We start from the raw sequence: 22,710 nt of genomic DNA, 5'->3' as shown, positions 1-22,710 counted from the left end.
AAAGACACTACGTAACTCTACGAATTATGCAGATTACTCCATTATACTAAGGTCTGGAGAAACTAACGTTTCAGAGACCATTTAGGTAACAGAATATTAGACTTAATAACAGGAAGAGGAATAGATTAAATCCAAATACAAGATTAATTTAGACGTGTTTCTTCTCACAATTTGCAGCCTTTATTAGCGTCATCAATCATCTTTATACAAACAAACATGTTGGCATCTTTTATTAAGCCTCTTATAAATTCTTACGAAACAGCTTGTTGTGTTCCCTTTCACCATGAAGTCGTTATCATTTCAACATGAACCTTCATTTTGTCACTTCAATCTTCATACAGTAGTACAGTCAGGACCTATTTTCCCTAAAAGTGCAAATGTTCTATAGCTGATTATAGTTTCTCCAACAGGAAATGGTACGTCCCCTCCCCCTTCACTCTGCTTGCGAAAAAGCAACATAACCTGTAATAAAAACCAACTTTCATTTATCATCTTAATGATCCCTTCTCCTTGCTCTTTCTTTTCCTCTGGTCATTTGGAAAGTATCCTCAGTGTTATCTTCAGTACACCCTTTCCCTTTTCTAATCAGGGTAAAGAAGGTGGGGTGGCAGAATAGGTCACACATCATTTGGAAACTGTTAAAGGGACATTCTCAGTTGAACTGAATCCCAAATCTGTATTTTAAAAAAAAAAAATTACAAACCTGTATAATCAGGTCAATGTTCACTAAGACTTTGTGTGTGAAGCACATCTAGCTTTTTGTTTGTTCTGCTTGCTCTCGTAAGTTCTCCTGAAGCACTCATAACCCAAACTACTGCATTTTGTTAGCACATGAGAGCAAAGGCATCAGTGAATTTTATGTTCTGCCTTTCATTTTCTACAAATGTAGTGTAACATCTAAATAAGGAGAATGAGTGTCGAGAAGTAGCATACACTTTTCAACCTACTTTGTTATTAAATTTTGCAGATAACAAGTCTTAAAAACATTTCCCTCCTCCCCTCCCCCCAAGCCCCAAACCAACACCCTGATCCAAAAAAAACTTGCTGTTATTTGATGAGAAGAAGAAAGAGGGGAACCAGACTGATTTCCAATGACAGAATGAATTTCTGAATATAGTGAAGTGTTACTATAAAACAGAAAAATTTTTGTGTTTAAACATAACTAAGATACTCCCCAACTCCTCTTCCTTGACTAGGAAACTGAAGGCAAGGCCAAAAACCAGTTCTGGAAATGTTCTTCCCATTCAAACCAGACATAAGCTAGGCAGCTTAAAAAGCTCATGTGCCTTCAGGATGTTGATGAGTATCTTTTGGATGCGTTTATCCATGAGGAACTAAGGAAAGCATTATGTAGAAGTGATGCAGACCTCATAAGATCTCTCCCTTCCTAATTTAATAAACATTTGGAACTTTGGACTCATCTTCACAGGCTGAGTTGGGATCCGAGTAATCCAATCAGCCCTTGAAACTTCCTCACAAGACTTTCAGTGTCCTAATTTAACCTGGGTCAGAAATATCTAAAAAGACATCTCACTCCCACTTCTTTTTCTAGCCAAAGGCAACAAAACAAGACAGTTAACCAAATTCTTTTTAACATTACTAATTTGGGTTCAGGTTACTTTATGGTTCAGTTTTGGGTTGGTGGATGTGGTTAAGTTTTATTTTCCCTGGAGATGTGCCCTACCTGAAAGCCCTGGAGTTGTCCAAAATCCAAACCCCAAAATGAACGTAAATTTTGCAAGTGGACCCTTCTGCAGACAGGCAGAAACCACAGATTGAAACATCCACAGATTTTGGTTGTTTGACACAAAGACTTTTTCTTGAGTTCATATCTTCCCTTACTAACCCTAACAACACTTTTCATTTCTGCAGTACCTAAGTCATCACATGTCTGCAAAGTATCACTTTATTTGCAAAACACACCACCTGGGACCAAAAGTACATTATCTATACTAACTTAATTGGCTAAGCTAAGCTTAAAGTAGAAGGGAGGGTCTTTTGGACTCAACTTCTGCCTGCATGACAACACTAAAATCCCAGGTAATACCTGATATACCTTTGGAATGACTACAGACGTGTTTTGACCTTTTAGATAGTCTCATATGCCAGTCTATATTCCTGTTGTGCAAGGTGTAAGGAAACTGAAATCTCTTTGGGTAACACCATTTTGATACTTAGACTCCTTTCCTTTTCCTTGTTATTCCCCCTAAATCAATATACAGAAAAGTAAATTCTATCAGGCACTGTGGATGGCCTACTGACGACAAGTGGATGCAAGATAACAAAAACTATGGTATGACTGATACTGTTTACAGATGTAAACTATGTTATTTTGTTACTCCACTTAATTTCAGCAGTTTTATTCCTGGAAATAAAACAATATAATTGGAGCAGAGTGAAGTCTTCCTGGTTATCGCTGCATGCCAACCTACAGTTCTAGATTTGTCACAAAGAATTCCCTCAAACTTTTGGTTAATAAAATGAAGAAATGTACCATCATAGTCACCAACACACCTCATCATGGGATAATGAAATCTATTTTAATCAGTACACGTTAGTTGGTGGAGAGATATGGTTCAATGACTCACTGAGCAACTTGGTCAATCAGAGAACTAAATTATTGCTGCCTGACCCTTCAGTGCTTTATTTCTCAAACCCAAACTATGCTTTGCTCAAAAGGAAGATTGAATCAAGTTAACTTTCACTGCAGAAGCATTTCAAATTCTAAATTATTACACTGCACATGTTCACTGTAACTCCTTTTTTGTCCTGTAACATAAAAATGTTCATTTGACTCACAGAAATGCAGAAGTGCCAATAAACTGCCATCATGAATTTTAACCCGCATTAGTTAAAGTTACAAGCTGGAGCTACTGAGTTCAGAGTCAAACTTTCCTAGCGCTTGAGAGGTTTGGTTTGGAATTAACCTTACACCATTTATACATCGTATTCAGCTGCTCAGTGGCACCTAACCCTTGTCTATTCCCATAGCAATCCTTCTGGAAAATAAGTTTCTAATGCTAAGTATTTTTTAATTATACCGTTCCCATTTTAGGGAATGCCTTATCTGCATGAAGAGGAAACCCTCCTCACACCTTCATGTAAACCAACAGGGCTGTGCAAAACTTGTGTCTTTTAGGTTAGGAGCCTGTAAAGTCTGAATATTTGTTCGTAAGCAACCTAGTGAACACGAAGTCTCAGGTCTGCCATGTCCAGCTTGTTTTTTTCTGGGGTATATCTGTTGCCATCAGGAGCAGGTGATCCCCTTGCCTTTTTACAGCACAATGGAGAAAGGGATGGTGAGGTTTCCTCCTAGGCATCTTCACACCAGGCTGGCTAACAAGCATCAGCTGCCACTGGTTCCCTGGGAGAGAACTTCCTCCATAGCTTCCCCTGAAGCTTCTGGCTTCATATCATCAACATAAATGAGTATCTGGTTGGTTATGCAGGTTTCCACAAGTTGCAGGGACTGACTCGGGAGGCTTAGGCAAATATATGCTCCTTGCAATGCAGAACTGAGGTGACACAGGGATATTTTACACTCACTTTTGTATTTCAGAATCATCTTAAGAGTCCCAAAACCCACCAGTACAACTACACTGCCAGAAAAGCTTGCAACTTGGCAGAGAAAAGACAGGAAAACATTAAAGCCTCGCATCTCCTCCAGAAAAGATCCTGCAAAATCCTCATGGTCCTGACAGCCTGGCACTGACAAGATGAAGTAACGCTTACTAAGTTTCTATATATTGCAGAGAGGCACCAGAGGAATGTATAGAGGCATCACAGACATTAGCTCAAACAGCAAGAAGCCAACATTAATCCAGTTGGCTTCAATTAAGGCTACAGAAGATCCCATTTTCAGAGCATAGGTTTTTCCAATCCAAAAAGACTTACTGGTGGCTTAAGTTACACAGTGACTTTACTGCAGGACTCTAGACAAAAACAAAAGATACGGTCTTCTCGGTGTTAACCCTAATAGCCATAACAGGGGAAAATCCACTAGTTTGACTGAACCCATAAGTATGTTAAAAAAGTTACATTTAAGTAACCTTTAGTCTGACATTAAACAGCAATGGCCTGAACATTTTTTTTAAATGTCAGTTTTCAAAATGAATGTCAACTCTGTTCAAAAATGGGTTTTAGTGTTTTCCCTTACTTTAAAACAAGGGTGGTACTGTTATTTGAAATGATACGTCAGACTGTGGAGGGAACAATCCCTACTTAAGCTCAGTTTCTTTGAATTAGTGAAAAGCTGGAGTAATGTTTATGCTGCATTCCTTTGTAACTTCTGAGGATATTCACCACAAAATGTTCTATGCGTCGTCCTTCCCATACTGTAAACAGCTTTCAGTATACAGTTGCTGCCTGTCAGTCATTGCCCCCAAACAAATGTAACACAGGGCCAAAAATTTACTGCAAGTATTAATGAGCAGTTCGTAGTAGTGACATTTAATAAGTTTCTTTTCGATAGCGCTTTGGTGTCCATTTACCGCCAGTCTGTGGACCTGGCTATCCAGCCAGTTCATAACCCAGCGGAGGGTGTGCCTGTCCGGGCCAGTGGCAGCCAGTTTCTCAAGCAGAATATTGAGAAAAATGGTGTCAAAGGCTTTACTAAAATCCAGGTAGACAATATCCACAGCCTTTCCCTCATCCATTAAGCGGGCAGAAGCTTAAAAGTGTCATCATTAAACAAACTGCTGGAGTTCCAGTCTGTTTTGATCAAGACTGTGAATAATTTTTGTTTCAAAGCTTAGATGGAATGGTCTGTGCAGTACACAAGGACACATCAAGATCTGCCTGTGTCTGAACACCAGAGTTAGCACAGCATCCAGAAAGAATGCTATAGGGCCCAAAGCTAAGAGTACTCTGTTATTTTATTTTATTTTAATTTTATTTTATTTTATTTATTATACACTGGCTAATGAGTCTGCATGAATACAGAACCCATCAGGTGAAAAAAACCCTCAGGATCTTGTTTTGGCTTTTTTTGCAGATTTGCCCTCCTTTATTTACAACAGTGGCAAAATAACTTCAATCAAAATGAGGTTAAGATTATTTTTAACAGATGCTCTCTGCTGGCCTGACCCAAAATCCATTGACGTCAATGAGAAGACTCCATGGGGCTTTGGATTGGGTTCTAATTGTTGAAAAATTAATGTTATTGTAAACCACTGGTCAGTGCTGTCACATGCTCCCGTTCTGTGCCAGTTCTATATGACCGGATAACAGACTCACATAAATCTGTTCCAACTGCTGTCTAAGAGGCTAAAGGACACAGAGGTTTATCTTTTTAATTCTGAAGCACCCCCTGCCCCCACACCTCCCAGCATACCCTACAGAACTACACAGCATTACGGGAGTATTCATACAATCAAAACATTTCACAGTCATACACTGAGTAGGAATAATAAAACTATTAATGCTGACTTTCTGAAGACAGATGAACTATAGATATATATGAAATGAGATACAATGGTTCGTGTACTTTCAATACAGGGTTTTTTTTAAAAATACAGACCTGAAGGAAGGGTTGCACTTACTGTTAAGAAGACGGAAGTCTATAAATGGGTAGGAGCCACGGCGCTCGGAGAGAACCCCTGTCTGACCTCTCACCTGTGCATCTCCTGCAAAACACAAAATCCCCAGAGACATTAGAAGGGCCAGCTGCCTTTGTCTGCTGTTTAGATCTAGATCTATTTTCTATTCAAAGTGATGATTTTACACTCCTCCAGCGGGAAAACTAAGGTCCAAAAAATAATCTCCCTTGACATCCCTCGGTAATTGGGTAAGCAGTATAGCTGACCCTTTTATCAGAACAAAGGCACACACCTTCCTCTTGTTTATCCTATTGAACAGTTTCTTGCCAGTAGACTTTTGTAGACTTTTTTGTAGACTTTTTCATCTCCAGGAGTATTGCAGAGGTTCAATTTTTCTGCCAGACAAAACCAGTTGGATTCTGACTGTCATGACATCACACACAAAGATCTCAACCTTGGACTAGGCTCACAGTCCAACTGACCTCCAAAGCTGTGGGACTGGTCTCAAAATAATGAGATGATGAAAAAAATCCCCAAACAAAATATGAAGAATTCTTTAAGCTGCTTTGTTTTGTTGTTTGACTGTTTGTCTTTATTTTGCCTTCTGCTCTTTGAGCACTCTGGAAAATGTCAGCCGTTTCCACAAACACTGAAGCTGCTTAATGAAAGTGAAACCTGATGTTCTCAGATAAACATTACTCCAGAGCTTTAGGATGAAATATTGCGAAGTGACAACACAACACTAACTATTAGTATCACTATGTAATTCACATTGATTAGTACCAGATTTACCACGTAATACTGATGAAGTAGGCAAAACTCATTTAAGGAGAAAAATGCTATTCTGAGTGAATAAGAATTGCAAAACCCCTCTCTCCAAGTAGATAGGAAGTAGCTGGAAGCAGGTGACATTTTTACATTTCCATAACCTTAAATACCTTGTAGTATTTAATACCTTGTAATCTAATAATTTCTTCATAGGCAAATAACAAGACCAAAATATAAAAAAAATCTTAAATAAGGTGAAGTTTGGAGATTCTAGAGGTTCAGATTACAGTACTCATTTTTCATAATACTAATTCCTCCTCTACAGAAACACAGAAACATAGCACTGAAAGTATACCCAGTGCACTTCCTCAGACAGCTCACACTATAGGCCTCTCAAAGTTTCCAATAAAGTTATGAATTATTAGTTAATTTGAGTTGTGCTTCCTCTGGGATACAAATCTAGCACTGACTAATGTAAACAAAAACAATTTAAGAATTTGGCTGCTAGTCCTGGCTACTGCTGCCTGTGTTTAAAAACAAGAAAATATCTTGCAGCATAAAAAAGGACCTAGTTGGACACTGTTACTTTTTTTCTATCTAACATTTGCTTAAAATGTGCTTACAATTATGTTTAAGGGAATAAAGCCAAGTGGAACTATTAAGTTAAATACTGAAGTGGAAAAAACTATGCCCTCTAGGTGCTCTTGGAGGTATGAAAGACAGGAGCATACACTCAGATTAAGAACATTTCAAACAAAGTCACTTCTGATTATAAATATAATTCCATTTTCTCTCATCCTTACTTTCATTTTGCTTTTTTTGTTCCCAGAGACAGAACACGTGCTCCCTGTACTCAACACCTGCTTGCCAACAGCTCACTCTAAGGAACCAGCCCAAAACAACTCATGCTGGTGTTGACCCAACACTTACCCCTCCTGACAGCAGGGGCAGGAGGTGCAAGCCTCTGCCTGCTCTTTAACTGTTGCACATCAGCACAGGTCTTCCTTCATTAGGAGTTTAAAATCACCTGCAGCTTGTGACAACGGAGGCACAGAAACCTATTCCCCTCCGATCCTTCTGTTAAAGGGCCCAAGGGTGGAGCAAATAGCTGGAGCGTTTGTAAGACAACAAGGCAAGGTTCATCAGCACCCATGAGTCAGAGCTCGTAAGGGACCACCTGGGCTTAAAAGCACTGCTCTCTGCCATAGGTAGAACCATCAGACAGACTGATTTGTGTAGAAAGACTAAGAATGGCAAGCATACGGTACACATTATACAAAGCCAAAAAAATCAGGCAGGGGTGAGCCTGCCACTAAAACAAGCAGCAGCAAACTATGAACGGGTGTAAATTCAGAGCATGCCTTAATAGAGGCTTTTGTTTTTCTGCACGCACTAATGAATTAACAAGAAGCCGCAAATAATCCCCTGAATTATCACACTAGTAAAAACATCACTTGAGGCAAAATCAACAGATACTTTGGAAAAAAAGACACAAATTCAAATTAAAAAAATCTGAAAAAAACCTAAGATACATGATACTGTAAAACCCTCAAAGACCAATTTTCTTTCTGAATATGAAATAATATAACTATCAAGACCTGAGAGATACCATAGGATTAGAAAAAAACAAAATCATACGCAGTTATATATTGAAAAAGTTGCCTAATTAATCTTAATAGTATGACCCCAAATTTTGAGGAAGAGAACACTAAAAGGTTGATAGACAACTGGAAGATAGGAAAAACCACAATGTGCACTTAACAAAAGTAGACCCCACAAGATAAGTTTTGATATTTAATTACCTCAAATAAAATAGCTAACTCTTAGAGAAGAGAAAAAAATCAACGCTGTAGTACATTTCAACCATATGGACTTAGTCAAACATATAAAACAAGGCAAGAGATGAGTACAAAAAATGAAATTGGAAAAGACTAAATGTAGGAAGAAACAAGGCACATTGAAAGGAAATTTTTGCTTGGGTACAATTACTGCATGATCTTTAGAAGATCCATATTGGGAATGGTCTTAAAATTTTTTATTGATGGTCTTGACGCAATTAGGAGAGCACTGGCAAGTCTTGATGATAACACAGAGCTGGAAGCTCCAGGTATATACAGCTACAGCTATTTTAAATAAAGTTCACTGCTACTGTCACCACCTCTGCCCAACTGCTCTATGGTCCAGCTACCTGCAGCTCCCACTTTCATTTTACTGGTAGTCCAGATTCCTCTCACAGTGCTGCTGATGTCTCCTACAAAACTAAAGACAAGCCAACTCGGACATGTAGATAAAACTACTCAAGCGAGGTAATTACAGTAAAGAGAGGGAAAGCAAGGGAGGTATTCATACCATTAGTCAAAGCACTAGCTGTAAGTTCATCTGAAATATTTTCTCTGAGATAGCTGAATTCCTTCTGCAAAAAGTGGAAAGAAGAACTTCTAGAAGATGATCAAGGCACTGGTCATTTCATAAAAGGAAAATCACTCTGGACTAATGCTTACCATTGATATACAGCAGTGTAGGCAAAAAAACATTTAGGTGATCAGAAGAATATAATTCTGAAAGAGGGACATGAAAACAATCAGAGCAGCTGATAGCATGGATTTTATACACACTGAAAGATGACTCAAAGTAGTTAAGGACTCTGCATGTTGATCAATAAACTTGCTACCACCTCTATGTTCAAATTAAGAAAATGCAAATTTAGTTTTACTTAACCAGCAAAGCTGAGGACCTGAAGTAACGGAAAATTACTGATGATTCTGATTAATTATTTGTGATGTATTATATTTTTTACAGATAATAAAAGTTTGGGCTGTCTTTAGTACTATAGGAATTTATATACAGAATAAATCTGCATCCCTGCTAACTTAGGAAAAGCCACTAAAATCCATATATTTGAGGATTATTAACTTTACCCTCAGGGAAGGAAAGTTACTGATGAGTCAAAGATGTTATCAAATAGCTCTACCTCATGAATCTGCTATTTCAAGTTACTTCGCCATGTGCCGCCTAACCTCTTTCTACATCATGAGAGAAAGATTAGTTGAGAAGTGGTAGTAGGCTGTATCAACCACGCCTGCCTTCCTCCATTTTTTCTTGGCTCGCTTATTTAGAAAACATTTATATTCTTCCCTATTACTTTTAATTACCTCTAAGTACACTCAACAGATACTAAAACTAGGGATTACACCAGAGGTACACAATATCACATGATTCTTAATTTCTGAGAGGCAAGAGCCATTCATGGCAACACACCAGGCTTTATTTTTTGCTTTGACAGAAGACTTTGAGGGCAACTTTCATCAGTATACCACACATTTACATTTCTTTGCTCTCCACCTTAAGATCAAGCTAAACAATTGTTCTGACAATTTAAGCAATTAGCAGTTTTAGATAAATAATCCTTTTTGGAGTGAAAGGAAGGATTCTGTGGAAACAGGGCAGGAAATTTTGACAGCTCATTGTGTTCCCAAGTGAAACAAACAGGGTGAAGGGAAACGGCAAGGGTACAGGTTCTCCTTGGCTGCTTCAGTCTGAAGTCGCAAGGCTGGAACATTTGCAGCCGCAAATATGAAGGGCTGCACCCTCACTGGAGCCAAACTGCCACAAAAGCGTCCAGCAGCGACATCTCCCAGCAGCCATCACGCTCTTGAATTTTACTTTGTCCTTGTTAAAACAGACAAGAAACCAAGCCAAACAAATCAAAGAAACCTAAGTAATACACAGCAGATGCTGTGACTGACAGACATGACAGCTTATAGTCATGGGAAAGTCAGAAATGGGTCAAGAACCATGATCATACTGCAGCCATAGCATCAGAGTGATTTCAAGATGGGCAGAAGGGTTAAGAAAAAAACAAATCAGCTCTTAGCTGCCTGACACATCTGGAGGAAAGAGCCATTTGCACCAAGGAAAACAACTTCTTCAAGAAGTTGCCTGAAATGACATGGGATTCAATTTCACTGAGCAAGCACAACAAATTAGGAGAGAAAACAGGGCCATTAGCAGTGACAAAATCAACAGAGCAGCTTCATGAAGCAGAAGTTAGAACCAGCCACTAAATTATTGATTTTACTTAGTACACAGCTCTGTGTGGTAAGTCAGAAATACCACAGCAAATTCAGAAGAGGTTACAAGTATTTTTTCTAGTTAAGCTTTTCTATAATTTTCATCCAAGTATTTCTTAGGCTTACTGCTTTAGGACGCATACTGCAATGGCTGACTGCTTTCCATGGAAAACCGAGGGGCAGTAACAAGGCAGTAACAAGGGATCTCGCAGAGTCTGTGGTGCCCCTAGTTCCTTCACTACTTCAGTCATGAAAAGGCTTGTGATTTCTGAGATGAAGACAGATGAGTTGTTAACGTTTGAAGCATCATTCATTTTGGTGGAAAGCCTTCTAAAAGAGGAAAGTGTTCCTATGTGTAAGTAGCAAACTGAGATGAAAAGTTAGGTTAAAAAGAAGTAGCAGAATCCCTGCAATTATTTTCTAAGATGTCTAGTGCTTATTCATGGTGGTTTGCACTTGTTGGACTACTTTGATTTTGTTGTCTCAGTGTCATGAAGACTATCATTCTCAATTCTTGCCTGCAGAAAGCATTATATGCAGATTTCCTCTTGTGCCTAAGATTTTCAGCGAACAAGACACGACAAGACTGGCATTAGAGATTACAGAGACAGCACAAGTCTCCTTTCCAGCAGATAAAATCGAGGGGGGGCACCTCACTTCATCCATTTGTAAATTGTAGATTTGAAGATTTGTAAATCTTCAAACAAGTATTCCAAAACATGGGGTTTTCTGTGCCATACATTGCATGGTTCTACTACTTCTGGTAATAGTCTAATGAGCTCCTAAGTAGTGATTTTGTTCAATGCATTCTGCAGCTTCATTTCAGAATGCTCTGCAAAGGAAGATAACTTGGTGCTCCCATTTGACAAAGAGGGGATAAAATCATTGTCTAGAAACCATCGATTGTTTTTGTAGATGTTTTTTACAGATAATCTCTTCATTTTCCCTGAAGTGGTCCTACCCTGTGAATGACATGGGGGTTTTTTTCTACCAGTCAGTTACTTGAATTTCAGGCATTCAAAATCCCATCTCCACACCAGTACAGCTGCAGATGAAACATTTCACTCATCTTCTGTTTTCTTGCAAAACTGTGTTTTGGAGTGAATGGTGGATTTATGCTCAACATAAACTAGTGGCACTACCTGGCCGTACCTGCCAAGTGTAAATTCTGCCCTACTTTACTGACCAGTATCTATACAAAGACTGTACCTTAAACTCTTAAATACTATCACCACTGCTTGTGGTAATCAGTAAAATGCAAGAAACAGAAGCTGACAGCCTGTTTGTAAAATGATCCTCAGTGCTAAAAAGTCTTGTGGCAAGAATGCTTCTGCACTTATGCATAGCCTATATGGATATAAAGCCAGAGGAAGAAAGACTCTAGGATCTACAGGCAAGCCTTTAACAGACGGTCTATTCTGACAAATGAACATTTAGAGTAAAGGTAAATGAATATTCTACAAACACTCTTGAAATCCTCCCTTAAACTATATCACATCACATCAGTGACTTTGGAGCAAAGATTTTGAACTGAAATACCTTGAGGCAAAGCTATTACGATATGCAGACTTTGGAAAAAGTGCTTGCAGACAACTGAAATCCAAGAGGATGAGCAAACTGCTATCGAGAACTAGGTAATAGCAGTCATCAAAAATTCAGATACTGAAGCAGCATCCATATTGCCCTCTTCACAGACATGTTTGTTCTTGTATGAGCAAACGCAGAGCCTGCAAAACTAAATAGCTATGTCTTACTGAATAAATTGTCAGAGTAATTAAGACAGACAATCCTTCATGTACTAAAGATGGTGGCTTTCCAAAATGTTAATAAGCTATATTAATTTTTATAATATAAATGTTAATACACTAGAAATGTGTTCAATTGTTTCCAAGTTTGATAATGGGCTACAAATTATTGCCTTAGGATCAGATGTGTTTTACGTAACTGTAGGTGAAACTCAGCGGGGAGGAGTAGGTTCTCCCACCCAGTGACTAATGCTTAAAGAAACTGTATTGCCTTTCAGAGTTGCATGGTTTTGACTTTGACTGCAGATCGAGTCTAAGACACCTCTGTTTCTAAATTAGGCGCCATGGTTATGAGTGCAGCTTAGCAGGGGAAGCATTTGAAATTTTGCCTGCAAGGATTGCATTCACACAGCCAAGACTACACCAAACCTCTTATCTCTAAGCAAGCTTTTTACTGTGTTTATCCCTGTTACCGTTACTATTTATTTTGTAATAAACATAATAGATATGTACACCTTCAGTTCACACCTGCATATGGGTGCACCCTCAAAACACTGAGTACTGTGTACTCCCATATAGTGTCATTTTATGCCACAACTCCTACCGTTCTCTATAAAAAGAAATGGCTCCCTGATGCTATTGTGTGATACAACTGTCAGTATTTTCTAGACAAAATTAAAAATTTTATATAGAGAGTGCTAAACCACAGGATACAAAGAGAGAAAGGGAGCATAAGAATGCAGACGAATTACAAGGACTGGTTATTCACATACAAACATTTCATTTTGAAGACATGACAAATCCAGACATAGGAGGTTGTTGGCATGAACTTTGCAAAATTCAGCCAATGGCTTTCATATGCAGAAGAAAAAACAGATAAATGTTGGTATCTAGCATCAAAGAATAGAAAATTATTGAACCAAAAGCAGGAGACAAGTCTTGGATAAAAGAGTGCAATGAGGAAGCACAGACACTTATACAAATACAGGGCTGTAAGTGCAGAACACAGAAATCATCTATCACCACCTCCACACCCAAAAGGATCAGCTTAGACAACCATCTTAACTTTGGTAAATATTTTGCTTGAACTATATTGTAATGAGGAAGCAACTACTATCTAGGGGGCTGAACTCACTGGTAAAAGATAAAAATGAAAGCCTGGCAGCTAGTATGAGATGTGAATCTGCTTATTTTTTTTCAGTGCTCTGTTTACAATTCCCATTCTTGCCTGCAGCTTATAGTACCCACAAGCAGTAGCATATCACTGATGGCATCTTGAGAGTGTCACTGCTCCTGTCATGGAGAAAGGGGACATTAATAAAGATAGGCCACTCTACTACCTTGATAATTGTTGTCTTCCTGCATTGTTAGATAGCTTGTAAAATGCTCTGCAAAAGAGTATGTGAGCTATGCTAGCAGAATCAGGTTCTTGCATTGCTATCATTGCTGTTGCTCTAGAGCCCTGCTAAGAGGTGGCAAAACTTACTGGTTTTCTCACATGCAAATTTGAATCTAAAATAACAACCTTAAAAACTAAAGGATGCATCCTGAAATGTTGAAGAGCTGTAATCAAAGTAATAACAACAGCTACAACATGTTCTTAGCAACAGGTATTAGGTTGCATTACCATGGCAACTCTGAAAAGAATATCTTACTGTCATGTGGCTCCTACTCCTCTCCCAAATAAATGACAGCATAAATAAAAAAAATTTATTAATTATTTAAATTGTACTTTCTGGATTCCAGTCTTCTGCTAGACCCCCAACTACTAAAATAAACATGTACTTAATAGAAAACTTCTAAGACTCATATGCTTCCAATCCCATATACACAGATTTCCAGAGCAGGTTAAGTAGTTTAATATAATGATTTTCATTCTGTGTACAAGAAAAAAGCACAAAGAATCTGTGTTTTGTCCAAGAAAATGGCAAAAAGAGGTATGGAGTTCACATCTGTATGCGCAGTGTATTAGGTCAAACTATTAGTACATCTATTACCAGTGCCCAAAAGACACGATTTTCTTCACTCATAGTTACATCCAGACCCTATGTTATCCAAACTACAAATGTTTTCTTAACTGTAGTAATGTTCTAGATATAGCAGCTCTTTCAGAGACTTCTTTGCACATGCCTGTGTATTTTAACTTCAAACTGAACTCTCTCTAACATTTACATTGGACTCTGTTGCATGGATTTCTGATTTAAACATTATCTAAGCTTTAAATGCTTCCACTGTGAGAACACAATCGGATGCCTTCAATCTGCCAGTGAGTGTTCTGCAGTTAAGAACAGATTCTTTTTCCGTAGAAAGTTGAGGTAAATGTCCAGCATTTGTTCAACTAAGTTTGCTTTACTATTCTACATTCTCATTTCTCATCTACCTATAGTATTTGTTAGGTAATCTTTTTAATTAACTTTTTTTAAATTCTATAATTTCCTCAAGAATCACTGTTTGCAAGTATATGTGTTTTGTGGGTTGTGTTGATAAGTCACCTGAGGCACATGACATCAATTTCATTTTCTGCCAAGGCATTCTTACGTAGACAGGCAGAAACTGCTTGATACTACAATCCACATATAGGTAACGCAGCCATTGATTAAATTTTGATATGTTAGATCTACTTAGTTTATGTACATTAACAACTGGTATAATGTCATAAATATTAATTAAAAAACGCTGATAATCCCTAAGTGGAATAGAGCAAGCGGAACTTGCTTCGAGAAATGTTCAATAATTTGAGATCAACATTTTTATTTCTGAGAGAGGACTCTTGGAAACAAAATGTGAGATGGCAATCATAAGCCCTGAGCTCATTTCCTGGATTCCTATGGAACAAATAGCTTCCTTTCCATGCCTGAGTTTTCCACTTCTGTGGTTTGTTTGTTCTGTGTTGACGGTGATTTTTCTAATGCAGAGCCTCAGTGGTCTTAACAACATCTTGTACCTGCAGTTCTCCTTATGGTTTCTATATTGACATTAATGATCTCTGCTTTTCACACTAGCAACATTAAGCTAGACAATATTCAAAGAAAATGAATGCCTACCACCAAAACAAAATTTGCGGTCAACAGGACACTAAAGAAAATTCCCTTTATTTCCATAGCTTTGCCCATGAGATTTCTACACATTCCCTCTCCAATGAAACAACAAAAGATATGTGTTCAAAACCGTAAGTAGTGATACAGCCACTGCCATTACACAAGACATTGCCTACTTCTGAAACGCTTAACATCAGCCAAAATCTGTTAACTGTATGTTAACAGTTTTTTACACAATGGCAGTTTTGTGGAGAAGCTGAGCAGTAAAAGTGCAAGGACCTTTGGGATTTGCTCCCTTTTAATTTTGTACTAGAACCACATGGCTGCCATTCACCTCACACAAGAGGAGATTCAGCCTCTGCTGATTCAGCTGGTCTCCCTGCAGCTAACACTTCTATGTAAAGATCCTATGGTGCTTGCACAACCCTTAAGGTACATCAGTACAAGTAATCAAGTAATAAAGTAAATTAGTATCAATCTCCTGCATTAACTACAGGATTATCCTTCCCTATCAGTGCCTGCACATCCTTCACCTCTTTCCAACTCCCCTCATACATGTATAGGTATAGGTATAGGTATAGGTATAGGTATAGGTATAGGTATAGGTATAGGTATATGCAGATGTAGATATTAATAACTCAGGCATGGACCTTTTTCTTCCTCTCCTTCACTTTGACTCACTGGTAATCCAGCTTCCCCTCTACTCACTCGTTCTCCCAAGGCTGGAGAACGGTGCGACTTTGTTGGAGGAAGCCCAGCAGTGCTGGCCACTTTCTCTTCCTGATGGGGCTGCCCTGGGAGTCTTCATGGCTGGGAGAGAGCAATAAAATGGGGAAGGAGGAGAAGGAAGCGCTGAACACAAGAAGGTGTCTGTAATATATTGCAGGAGAAAACATTACTCATCACGGGAAGCTTTGCTCCAAGAGCTTTATCTGCACACAAGTCTGCAGGAACAAATGTTTGAGACTGATGATTTGACTTTTGTTTGTACATCATATATTGCAATAAATTCTTTTTTGTATTCAAAAACACTATCTGTGGCCAATAGCTGGAAATCGTCTTTCTTATTGGTTTTAAATTTGGTTGAATTGCTCTGTGAAACATACGAATACCTCCATAACTCAGTGAATTATTGAACAATAAGGCAAGAGAACTTTGACCAAAATAAGCACAGGTAAGTTTAGCATTATTTGCTTATTTAAGAAGAGCATTTCCTAAGCTACTGCATATTTTATCATGTAATATTTCTTCATCAGAAAATATTATTTTGATAAAAAAAACTTTTTCTCATAAGAATCCTTTTCTGTTTAGAAAAAATAAAAATGGCCTAAGCAGATAATATAACTACTTGGAATGGAACCTTTTTCTTTTTGATGCTACGCAGGAATAAACCTGCATGAAGTGGAAGCTGAGCTTGACTGTTTCACTGCTTCGGAAATATTTTTCTGGTTTTACTTTTCAAACAACTCATTCCATCTTAAAAAAAAAAAAGACAAACCATCACATCCAGAACCCCAGCCTGCTTATATATGTGCTGTCTCTTGTACTTAAACAGATCAGAGATCTGGACCATCTTTGCTATGCACTACGCATTTAAACTTTAAAACTTTAGAAAAGGGTCGCACAAGAGAAAGTTCAGGATCAAACTCATCTTACTCAAATGCTAGCCTATTCTCTAAGCCCCATTCATTTTCGTGGTTCAGTTGCATTAAATATTTACTGTCTAAAGTACAATTAAATAGCAGTTTACCTTCTTTATCTGTACACATTCTTAAAAGAGGTGAGCATGAGCTGGCTCAAAGAAAAATAATTAGCTACATATTTCTGTAATTATACAAGAGTTGATAAACGAATGTAATTAGGTGCTTGCCATTGGCAAAGACCAGTATTTCCCTGGAACCTGGTTTCATGTTTCCCCAGCTGAGATTGCTAAGCAGCAGCAGGAGCAGCTGGCATTCAAGCTTCCTCCCCAGCAGATGTGCTGGCAACCGTGGCTTCACTTAGTCCATCAAAAGTGCAAGCTGCTGCCAGGTAGCCTGTGCCCATCTTGTTCTAGTGAAAACGGGTTTCTATTCCACCTACTTATTCCAGAAACTGCAAAACCATATTAATATCTGAAAGGAAGAACAACTAGCGAGATATGCAGAGAAGATTAAACACAGGTCACTGTATCCAGAGCCCCTTTCAATGATGCTTTACATCACTGTCTTTTTTCCTCATCCCATCATGTACACCTAGACTTGATTTCAGTAAAAGTCATACTACTAGTTAATCTGTTATCTGGTCTAACCCAGAAGTCTACATTCATGAACCACTACACCTAGGAGCCAGGTCTGCAATTTGGGCCCACCACCATTGTAAACTTTGCCAAAGCTTTATCTATCACATCACTACCAAGAATGCTACTGGGAGTCATGCCCAGGCACCCTGTGCCAAAGAGGGCCAGCGAGGCAGATTCCAGGGGACTCTGGTGGCCCAGAGTCTGCCAGCATGACACTCCTTCAAGACAAGACACCCCACAACTTCCTATTTAATGACTTCCAATTACCTCATAATTTGTGTCATCATTAAATGTATTTGTGTGCTATCTACATTACTTTTTATTTGCAGTTAACTAAAATCCCCATGTGTTTTCTCACTGTTTTTTAAAATATAGAAAACAAACCAGCCCAAACCAGCAACAAAAGTATTATATTTCAAATAATTCTAAATGAGAAATGCCTATTTATGTCACTGATAGCGTACTCTGCAATACTGCCTTTCTCCACAACTAGGTCTGAAAAGAGAAGCTGAGGCTTTTGTCTCCTGGATATTAATATGTTCTTAGGGAATTCAAACACTTGCTAAAGCCTTTCAGAAAGAGGAGAAAACTACAATCTAAAACTTCTAATATGACAAACAAACAGCCATTTTGGGTGGAGGCAAAAAATACTGGAGGTGGTTTTATAAATCCCAAAGGAACAATAAGCTGTAGAAATGATAATTTAATTTTGCTTTGTCTCAAAATTTACCTTTAAAAACCCAAGAATTCTGCCTTAGATATTCGTTTTCTGAGCAATCCAGCTCCTCAAGCTCCTCCTCAAATAGTATTTTAAAGAAGAGCAAGACAGCACTTCAGTATTTGCTCTTCACAAATCCCTGTAAATTCCAATAGAGAATAACTCTGTCAGAGACTTTTTTGGCATGTGCATGTGAAGGCACATAAAAAGTATTTCTCAACTCATTGTACTCCTATGCAATTCATACTAAGCAGAGATTATTTTTCTTTTGGTTTTTTTCTGTTCTGGGAATTGCAAGACAAAACACAGAAAAAGCAGTAGGATTATTGTCATTTTCTTCAAAACAGATCAGCTTGAATAAACATTGAATATATCTTAAAATAACATCCAGAAAAAAGTTGTGTTTTTCCTAGACTCTGCCTTAACGATATATTCAGTAGCTAATGGTTAACAAAGAAAAATCAAGAACTGTATGAAAAACAATCTTAATTGGTAAGGCTCCACTTGCAAATGATACATAATGCAGAAGTTATACAAAATAGAAAAGCATTTTAGAAACTCTTTGCTAGAAAACTCACAGGAACAGTTTCAATTATTTGGCTAGGTCTTACAAAACCTGTGGAACTCCTCAGCACTCGAAAACTTGAAAAAAGGAAAATTTTAATTTAGTTCTACACCGAAGAGAAAGCCCATGAAGAGTTGTAAGAATCAGCTCATCATTATCACACTATTGAAGAATGCAATAAAATTCTGTCTATAGTTGTTAAAACTGACTAACTTTGGACTGGGCTCTAATACCAGATGTATATTACTGGGAAAAACACTGTACTCTGTTAGTTCCCACACAAGAGTAGCAAGACAATGTGCACTGTCTTCATGGATATTCAAACAAATATCCAAACATGGATATTTGGATATTCTCCTAAAACAAATTAAAAAAAAAAATCCGATATTAACTACATAGAGGAAAACACTGATTAAAATTCTACCGGCAGACAGAATCTTGCTTAAAATCCTAATGAAGGATGTACATCCCAGTTCATCGTGAAATAAGTTTCCTGTTTTTTTCTTCCCCGAAACCTAATGGCTGAGTAATTATGTCTCCAGAGTGCAAGAGAATCCATCACAGATCTAAGAGATTGTTTTAGAGAAAAACAAATCACTTCTGCCAGCACTATCTTATTTGTATGGCAAGTACACTGCAGCTATGAACTCATACTTCAGGTTTGTTGTTTCAGTATGAGATGTTCCTGTTCTCTGTTTTTATGAAACGAAGCTCAGCAAATGTATTTTCCTAGATTTAGGACAGCCAGTTTTTCCTAGATCTCAGGTATCAAGTACTGGTGCATTCAGTCCTTGTGTTGGCTCCTGTGTTTGGTCTGAGATCTGCTGGCCCATCTCCAAGTGTCTCAGTAGCCCTGGATGCAGACTGCTGCTGGTCAGAGGTATCTCATGTGCACAAGGGCTAGTGGAAGTGGCTTCAAGTGGCTACTTCCCACAGGAGGGTTGAATAACGTGTCCTGCTTTATCACCTGAAAATCCAAATCTCATTTTCCCGAACTGACTTTCAGTTTTTATATAAAAGGGGAAATTAATTTCAACACTATGGAAATGGGAATGGAGTTATGGAGGTGACCTAGTTGCCTCCCCATTGCTTAATCTTCTCTGCCACTTCATTTTCCTGTCTCAGTAACAGACATCATCACTGGAGCTCCTGGAAAAGTAAATATGTTGGTCTGGGATGGTGTTGGGACTAATAAGAAGAAAGGGACAGCTTGCCATGAGCTTTCCACGGAAGGAACAGCCCAGCCAGTGGCTCCCCAGTCCTACAGGGCAAAGGCAGCAGTCACTGTTCCCAAATCTTTCTTTTCAGATGCTGCAGAGTCTACAGATGCTACAGGAAACCACTGGGGTCAAGAACAACAGTTGTTGGGGGAGGGGGGTGGTGGAAACAACTTCAGGGAAACGAAGCCATATAATAATTATAAAGACACACGTTTGCATATTACTGAGGAGTCTTCACATTTCAGATCAGAAATGGAGTTTAGAAATTACAGCTTGAAAAAATCACATGTATTCAAGACCCTTCTGAAAATCAGCAGTGGCACCCTGTACTCTAAGGGCAGTCATAGCAGGCTGCAAGGACAATTCAGCAGAGACCAATACACTTCTCAAAAAACAAATTCAAGACTCACTGATCAATTTTTTCCCAGTCAGGTAAAAAGCTGGAGTGGAACAGACAGAAAATACAAGAAGTCAAGATTAGTATTTGCTTTGTAAAATGGAATATATGTAACTGTTAATAAGAAGTCTTTTATCTGTCCTCAGCATACAAACACATACAAAGGAAAAATACTGCATTATACACTAATATCGATTGGAATTCAGAAGATACTCGCTGTAGAATCTTTGTCCTTCAGATCACCTACCTTTTTTTTCTTATTTTTAATTGTTCTAATTGGATGAGATACCTGATTGGAAAAACTGAAGTGTTTTAGCAAATCGTGGGTTTAGGTAGGGTATGAAATTACTGCTTTGAGCAATACCTTGTCTAGCAGTTGTAAAAGGTAGACTATTGGATTTTCTTTCACTATAAAATGAACTGCAAGGAGAAAGGCACAGATAGCTAAACCAGAATAGTACAGAGGCTGTTAAATTTGAGTTTCTCCTACAAATACAAGGTACTGGAAAAAGAAGCACCTTTGCCAACAACCTCTGTAGCACTACTTACCATGATCAAAAAGAGAAATAGCAGCCACAGAGTGCAAACACTTTCTTTACAGTACATCTAGGAAAGAGTGGAGGGAGAAGGGGGAGACCAAAGGCAACTATTCTACATCTTCCTCCCCTGTTTAGTTCAAACTTCTTTACTTGATCTTTTTTCTCCAATATTTTATATGGTAAGTCTTACCATATTTTCTGTTGAAAAATAGATTTTAGTTCTCTTGAAATCCTATGCTATCTAATAAACCGCGAGCACACAGAGTTATCAGAACTTTTCTATAAACTTAACATTACATACAGTAAAAATAAACATACTGAAACCCCCTCCTACTCCACAGGGTATCTTCAAACATTTTGAGAGATTTCATACCCTACTGCTTGCAGGGCAATACATCCCCTGACCAAAACAGCCTTATACGTTTGATAGATTATGAGAAGAAATTCTTCAACACTCTTAATTCTTTAATCTTAACAAAAGTAATAAGTAGGACAGGTGGTAAAAATACATTAATTTTACTGAAGACTCTTCTGCACATACAAGAAAGATTCACTTCTTCCCATTCTTCAAAGGGTTTTATTATTTTATACAGTATAATAAACTTCCAATAAGACCTTGTGTTTTTCTGTCACGTTAGTATGAATTCTTACCCTACTTAATGAATTTGAGGGTTTCTTTCCTTCTCAGTGTAATTTTTAAAAAACAGCAGACACATAACATTTCAGAGTTACCATAATTAATTTTATACCCAAAGACCACCAATGATATGTGTTTGCTATTCCGTTGCTTTTAAGAGGGAAAGTGGGCTTGTATAAATAGCCCTACATCATTTGCCTGGCAAACTACCCCATTCCATCTTTGAGCAGCTCTTTAATTTGCAAGTTCCTGCCTAATTGTTGCAGACAGATGTTCTCCTGCTGTAGCGGTAGACACCACAGAGGCTCCTGCCATGTTAATTAACAAGTTTAGAAACATTTCTTTCTCTAATTCAAAAACCTGAAACTCCTTATACACAGAAGAAATGCAAGGTCTCACCTTATCTCCAAAGCCATGTTTTCCCAGATGCAGTGTTTCTAAATATCCCCTCTAGCCACTCAGTAGCATTTTATTTTTCAAGAGACCACCAGATAATTTATCTGTTATTATTCTGTACTGTATAGCTCCTAGTAGAACTATTATTATCTGAAATTTGTCCCTTTACCATGAATCCATACTGCTCTGGGTACACATACCTAATGTTACCTAGTCTGTCAATACCAGTGAGAAATGGTCAATCCACATGAATGAAACACGTGTAGATGACAAGTAGTCTCTTCTTTTTTTTAATGGCATTATAAATACCTTTGCTTTCTTCCAGGAGGAAGCAGTTTCTCCTACTTAAGAGCATTGATTAAACAAACCTTGTGATGAGTTTGCTAATCTTTCTGTATGCTGCTTTGTGTAGCTGTCAGTCAACTTGATCAATCAAGGGCTAAATTTGTAATGCACCTAGTGGCTTTCCCCACCAACAAAGACTGCTTGCGAAATATTTCCCCCAGTATCTGGGGGAGAAGGGACTGCATACAGCAGCAGTCTTCATGTCCTCAGATATCTCCTTCAGACCACTTTATAAATGCATGCCTTATAATGGCACAATAAAACATCTATCTGTCTTTGCTTCATACAAAAAAGGGCTTTTCATCTTTTTAGCAGTTACTGAAATGATTTGTATTGCTGATCTTTTTCCATCATAATTTACTAAGTCTCTGCTCTTTTACTGTCCGTGTCTTCAGAACATAAATCCACTCCTCATAGAAACATAATCCCAGCCAATTCCTTTATAAACCTACCA

The 22,710-nt window shown here is 38.1% G+C and overlaps 1 protein-coding gene across 3 annotated transcripts in view; it reads right to left on the bottom strand.

Moving 5' to 3' along the window:
- PDE7B (phosphodiesterase 7B) overlaps nt 1-22,710 on the bottom strand; it is a 180,455-nt gene that overhangs the window by 29,695 nt on the left and 128,050 nt on the right. For all 3 annotated transcript variants that reach the window (XM_054061457.1, XM_009557468.2, XM_054061459.1), the window contains one exon: nt 5,541-5,624. In XM_054061457.1, the coding sequence (XP_053917432.1) occupies nt 5,541-5,624 (84 nt within the window). The remainder of the gene's footprint in view (nt 1-5,540; nt 5,625-22,710) is intronic.

The sequence above is a fragment of the Cuculus canorus genome, chromosome 3, assembly GCF_017976375.1.
Source record: "Cuculus canorus isolate bCucCan1 chromosome 3, bCucCan1.pri, whole genome shotgun sequence".
Taxonomy (NCBI): Eukaryota; Metazoa; Chordata; class Aves; order Cuculiformes; family Cuculidae; genus Cuculus; species Cuculus canorus.
Note: the sequence above shows the minus strand (reverse complement) of the source record. Positions and strands in the feature narration are given on the sequence as shown.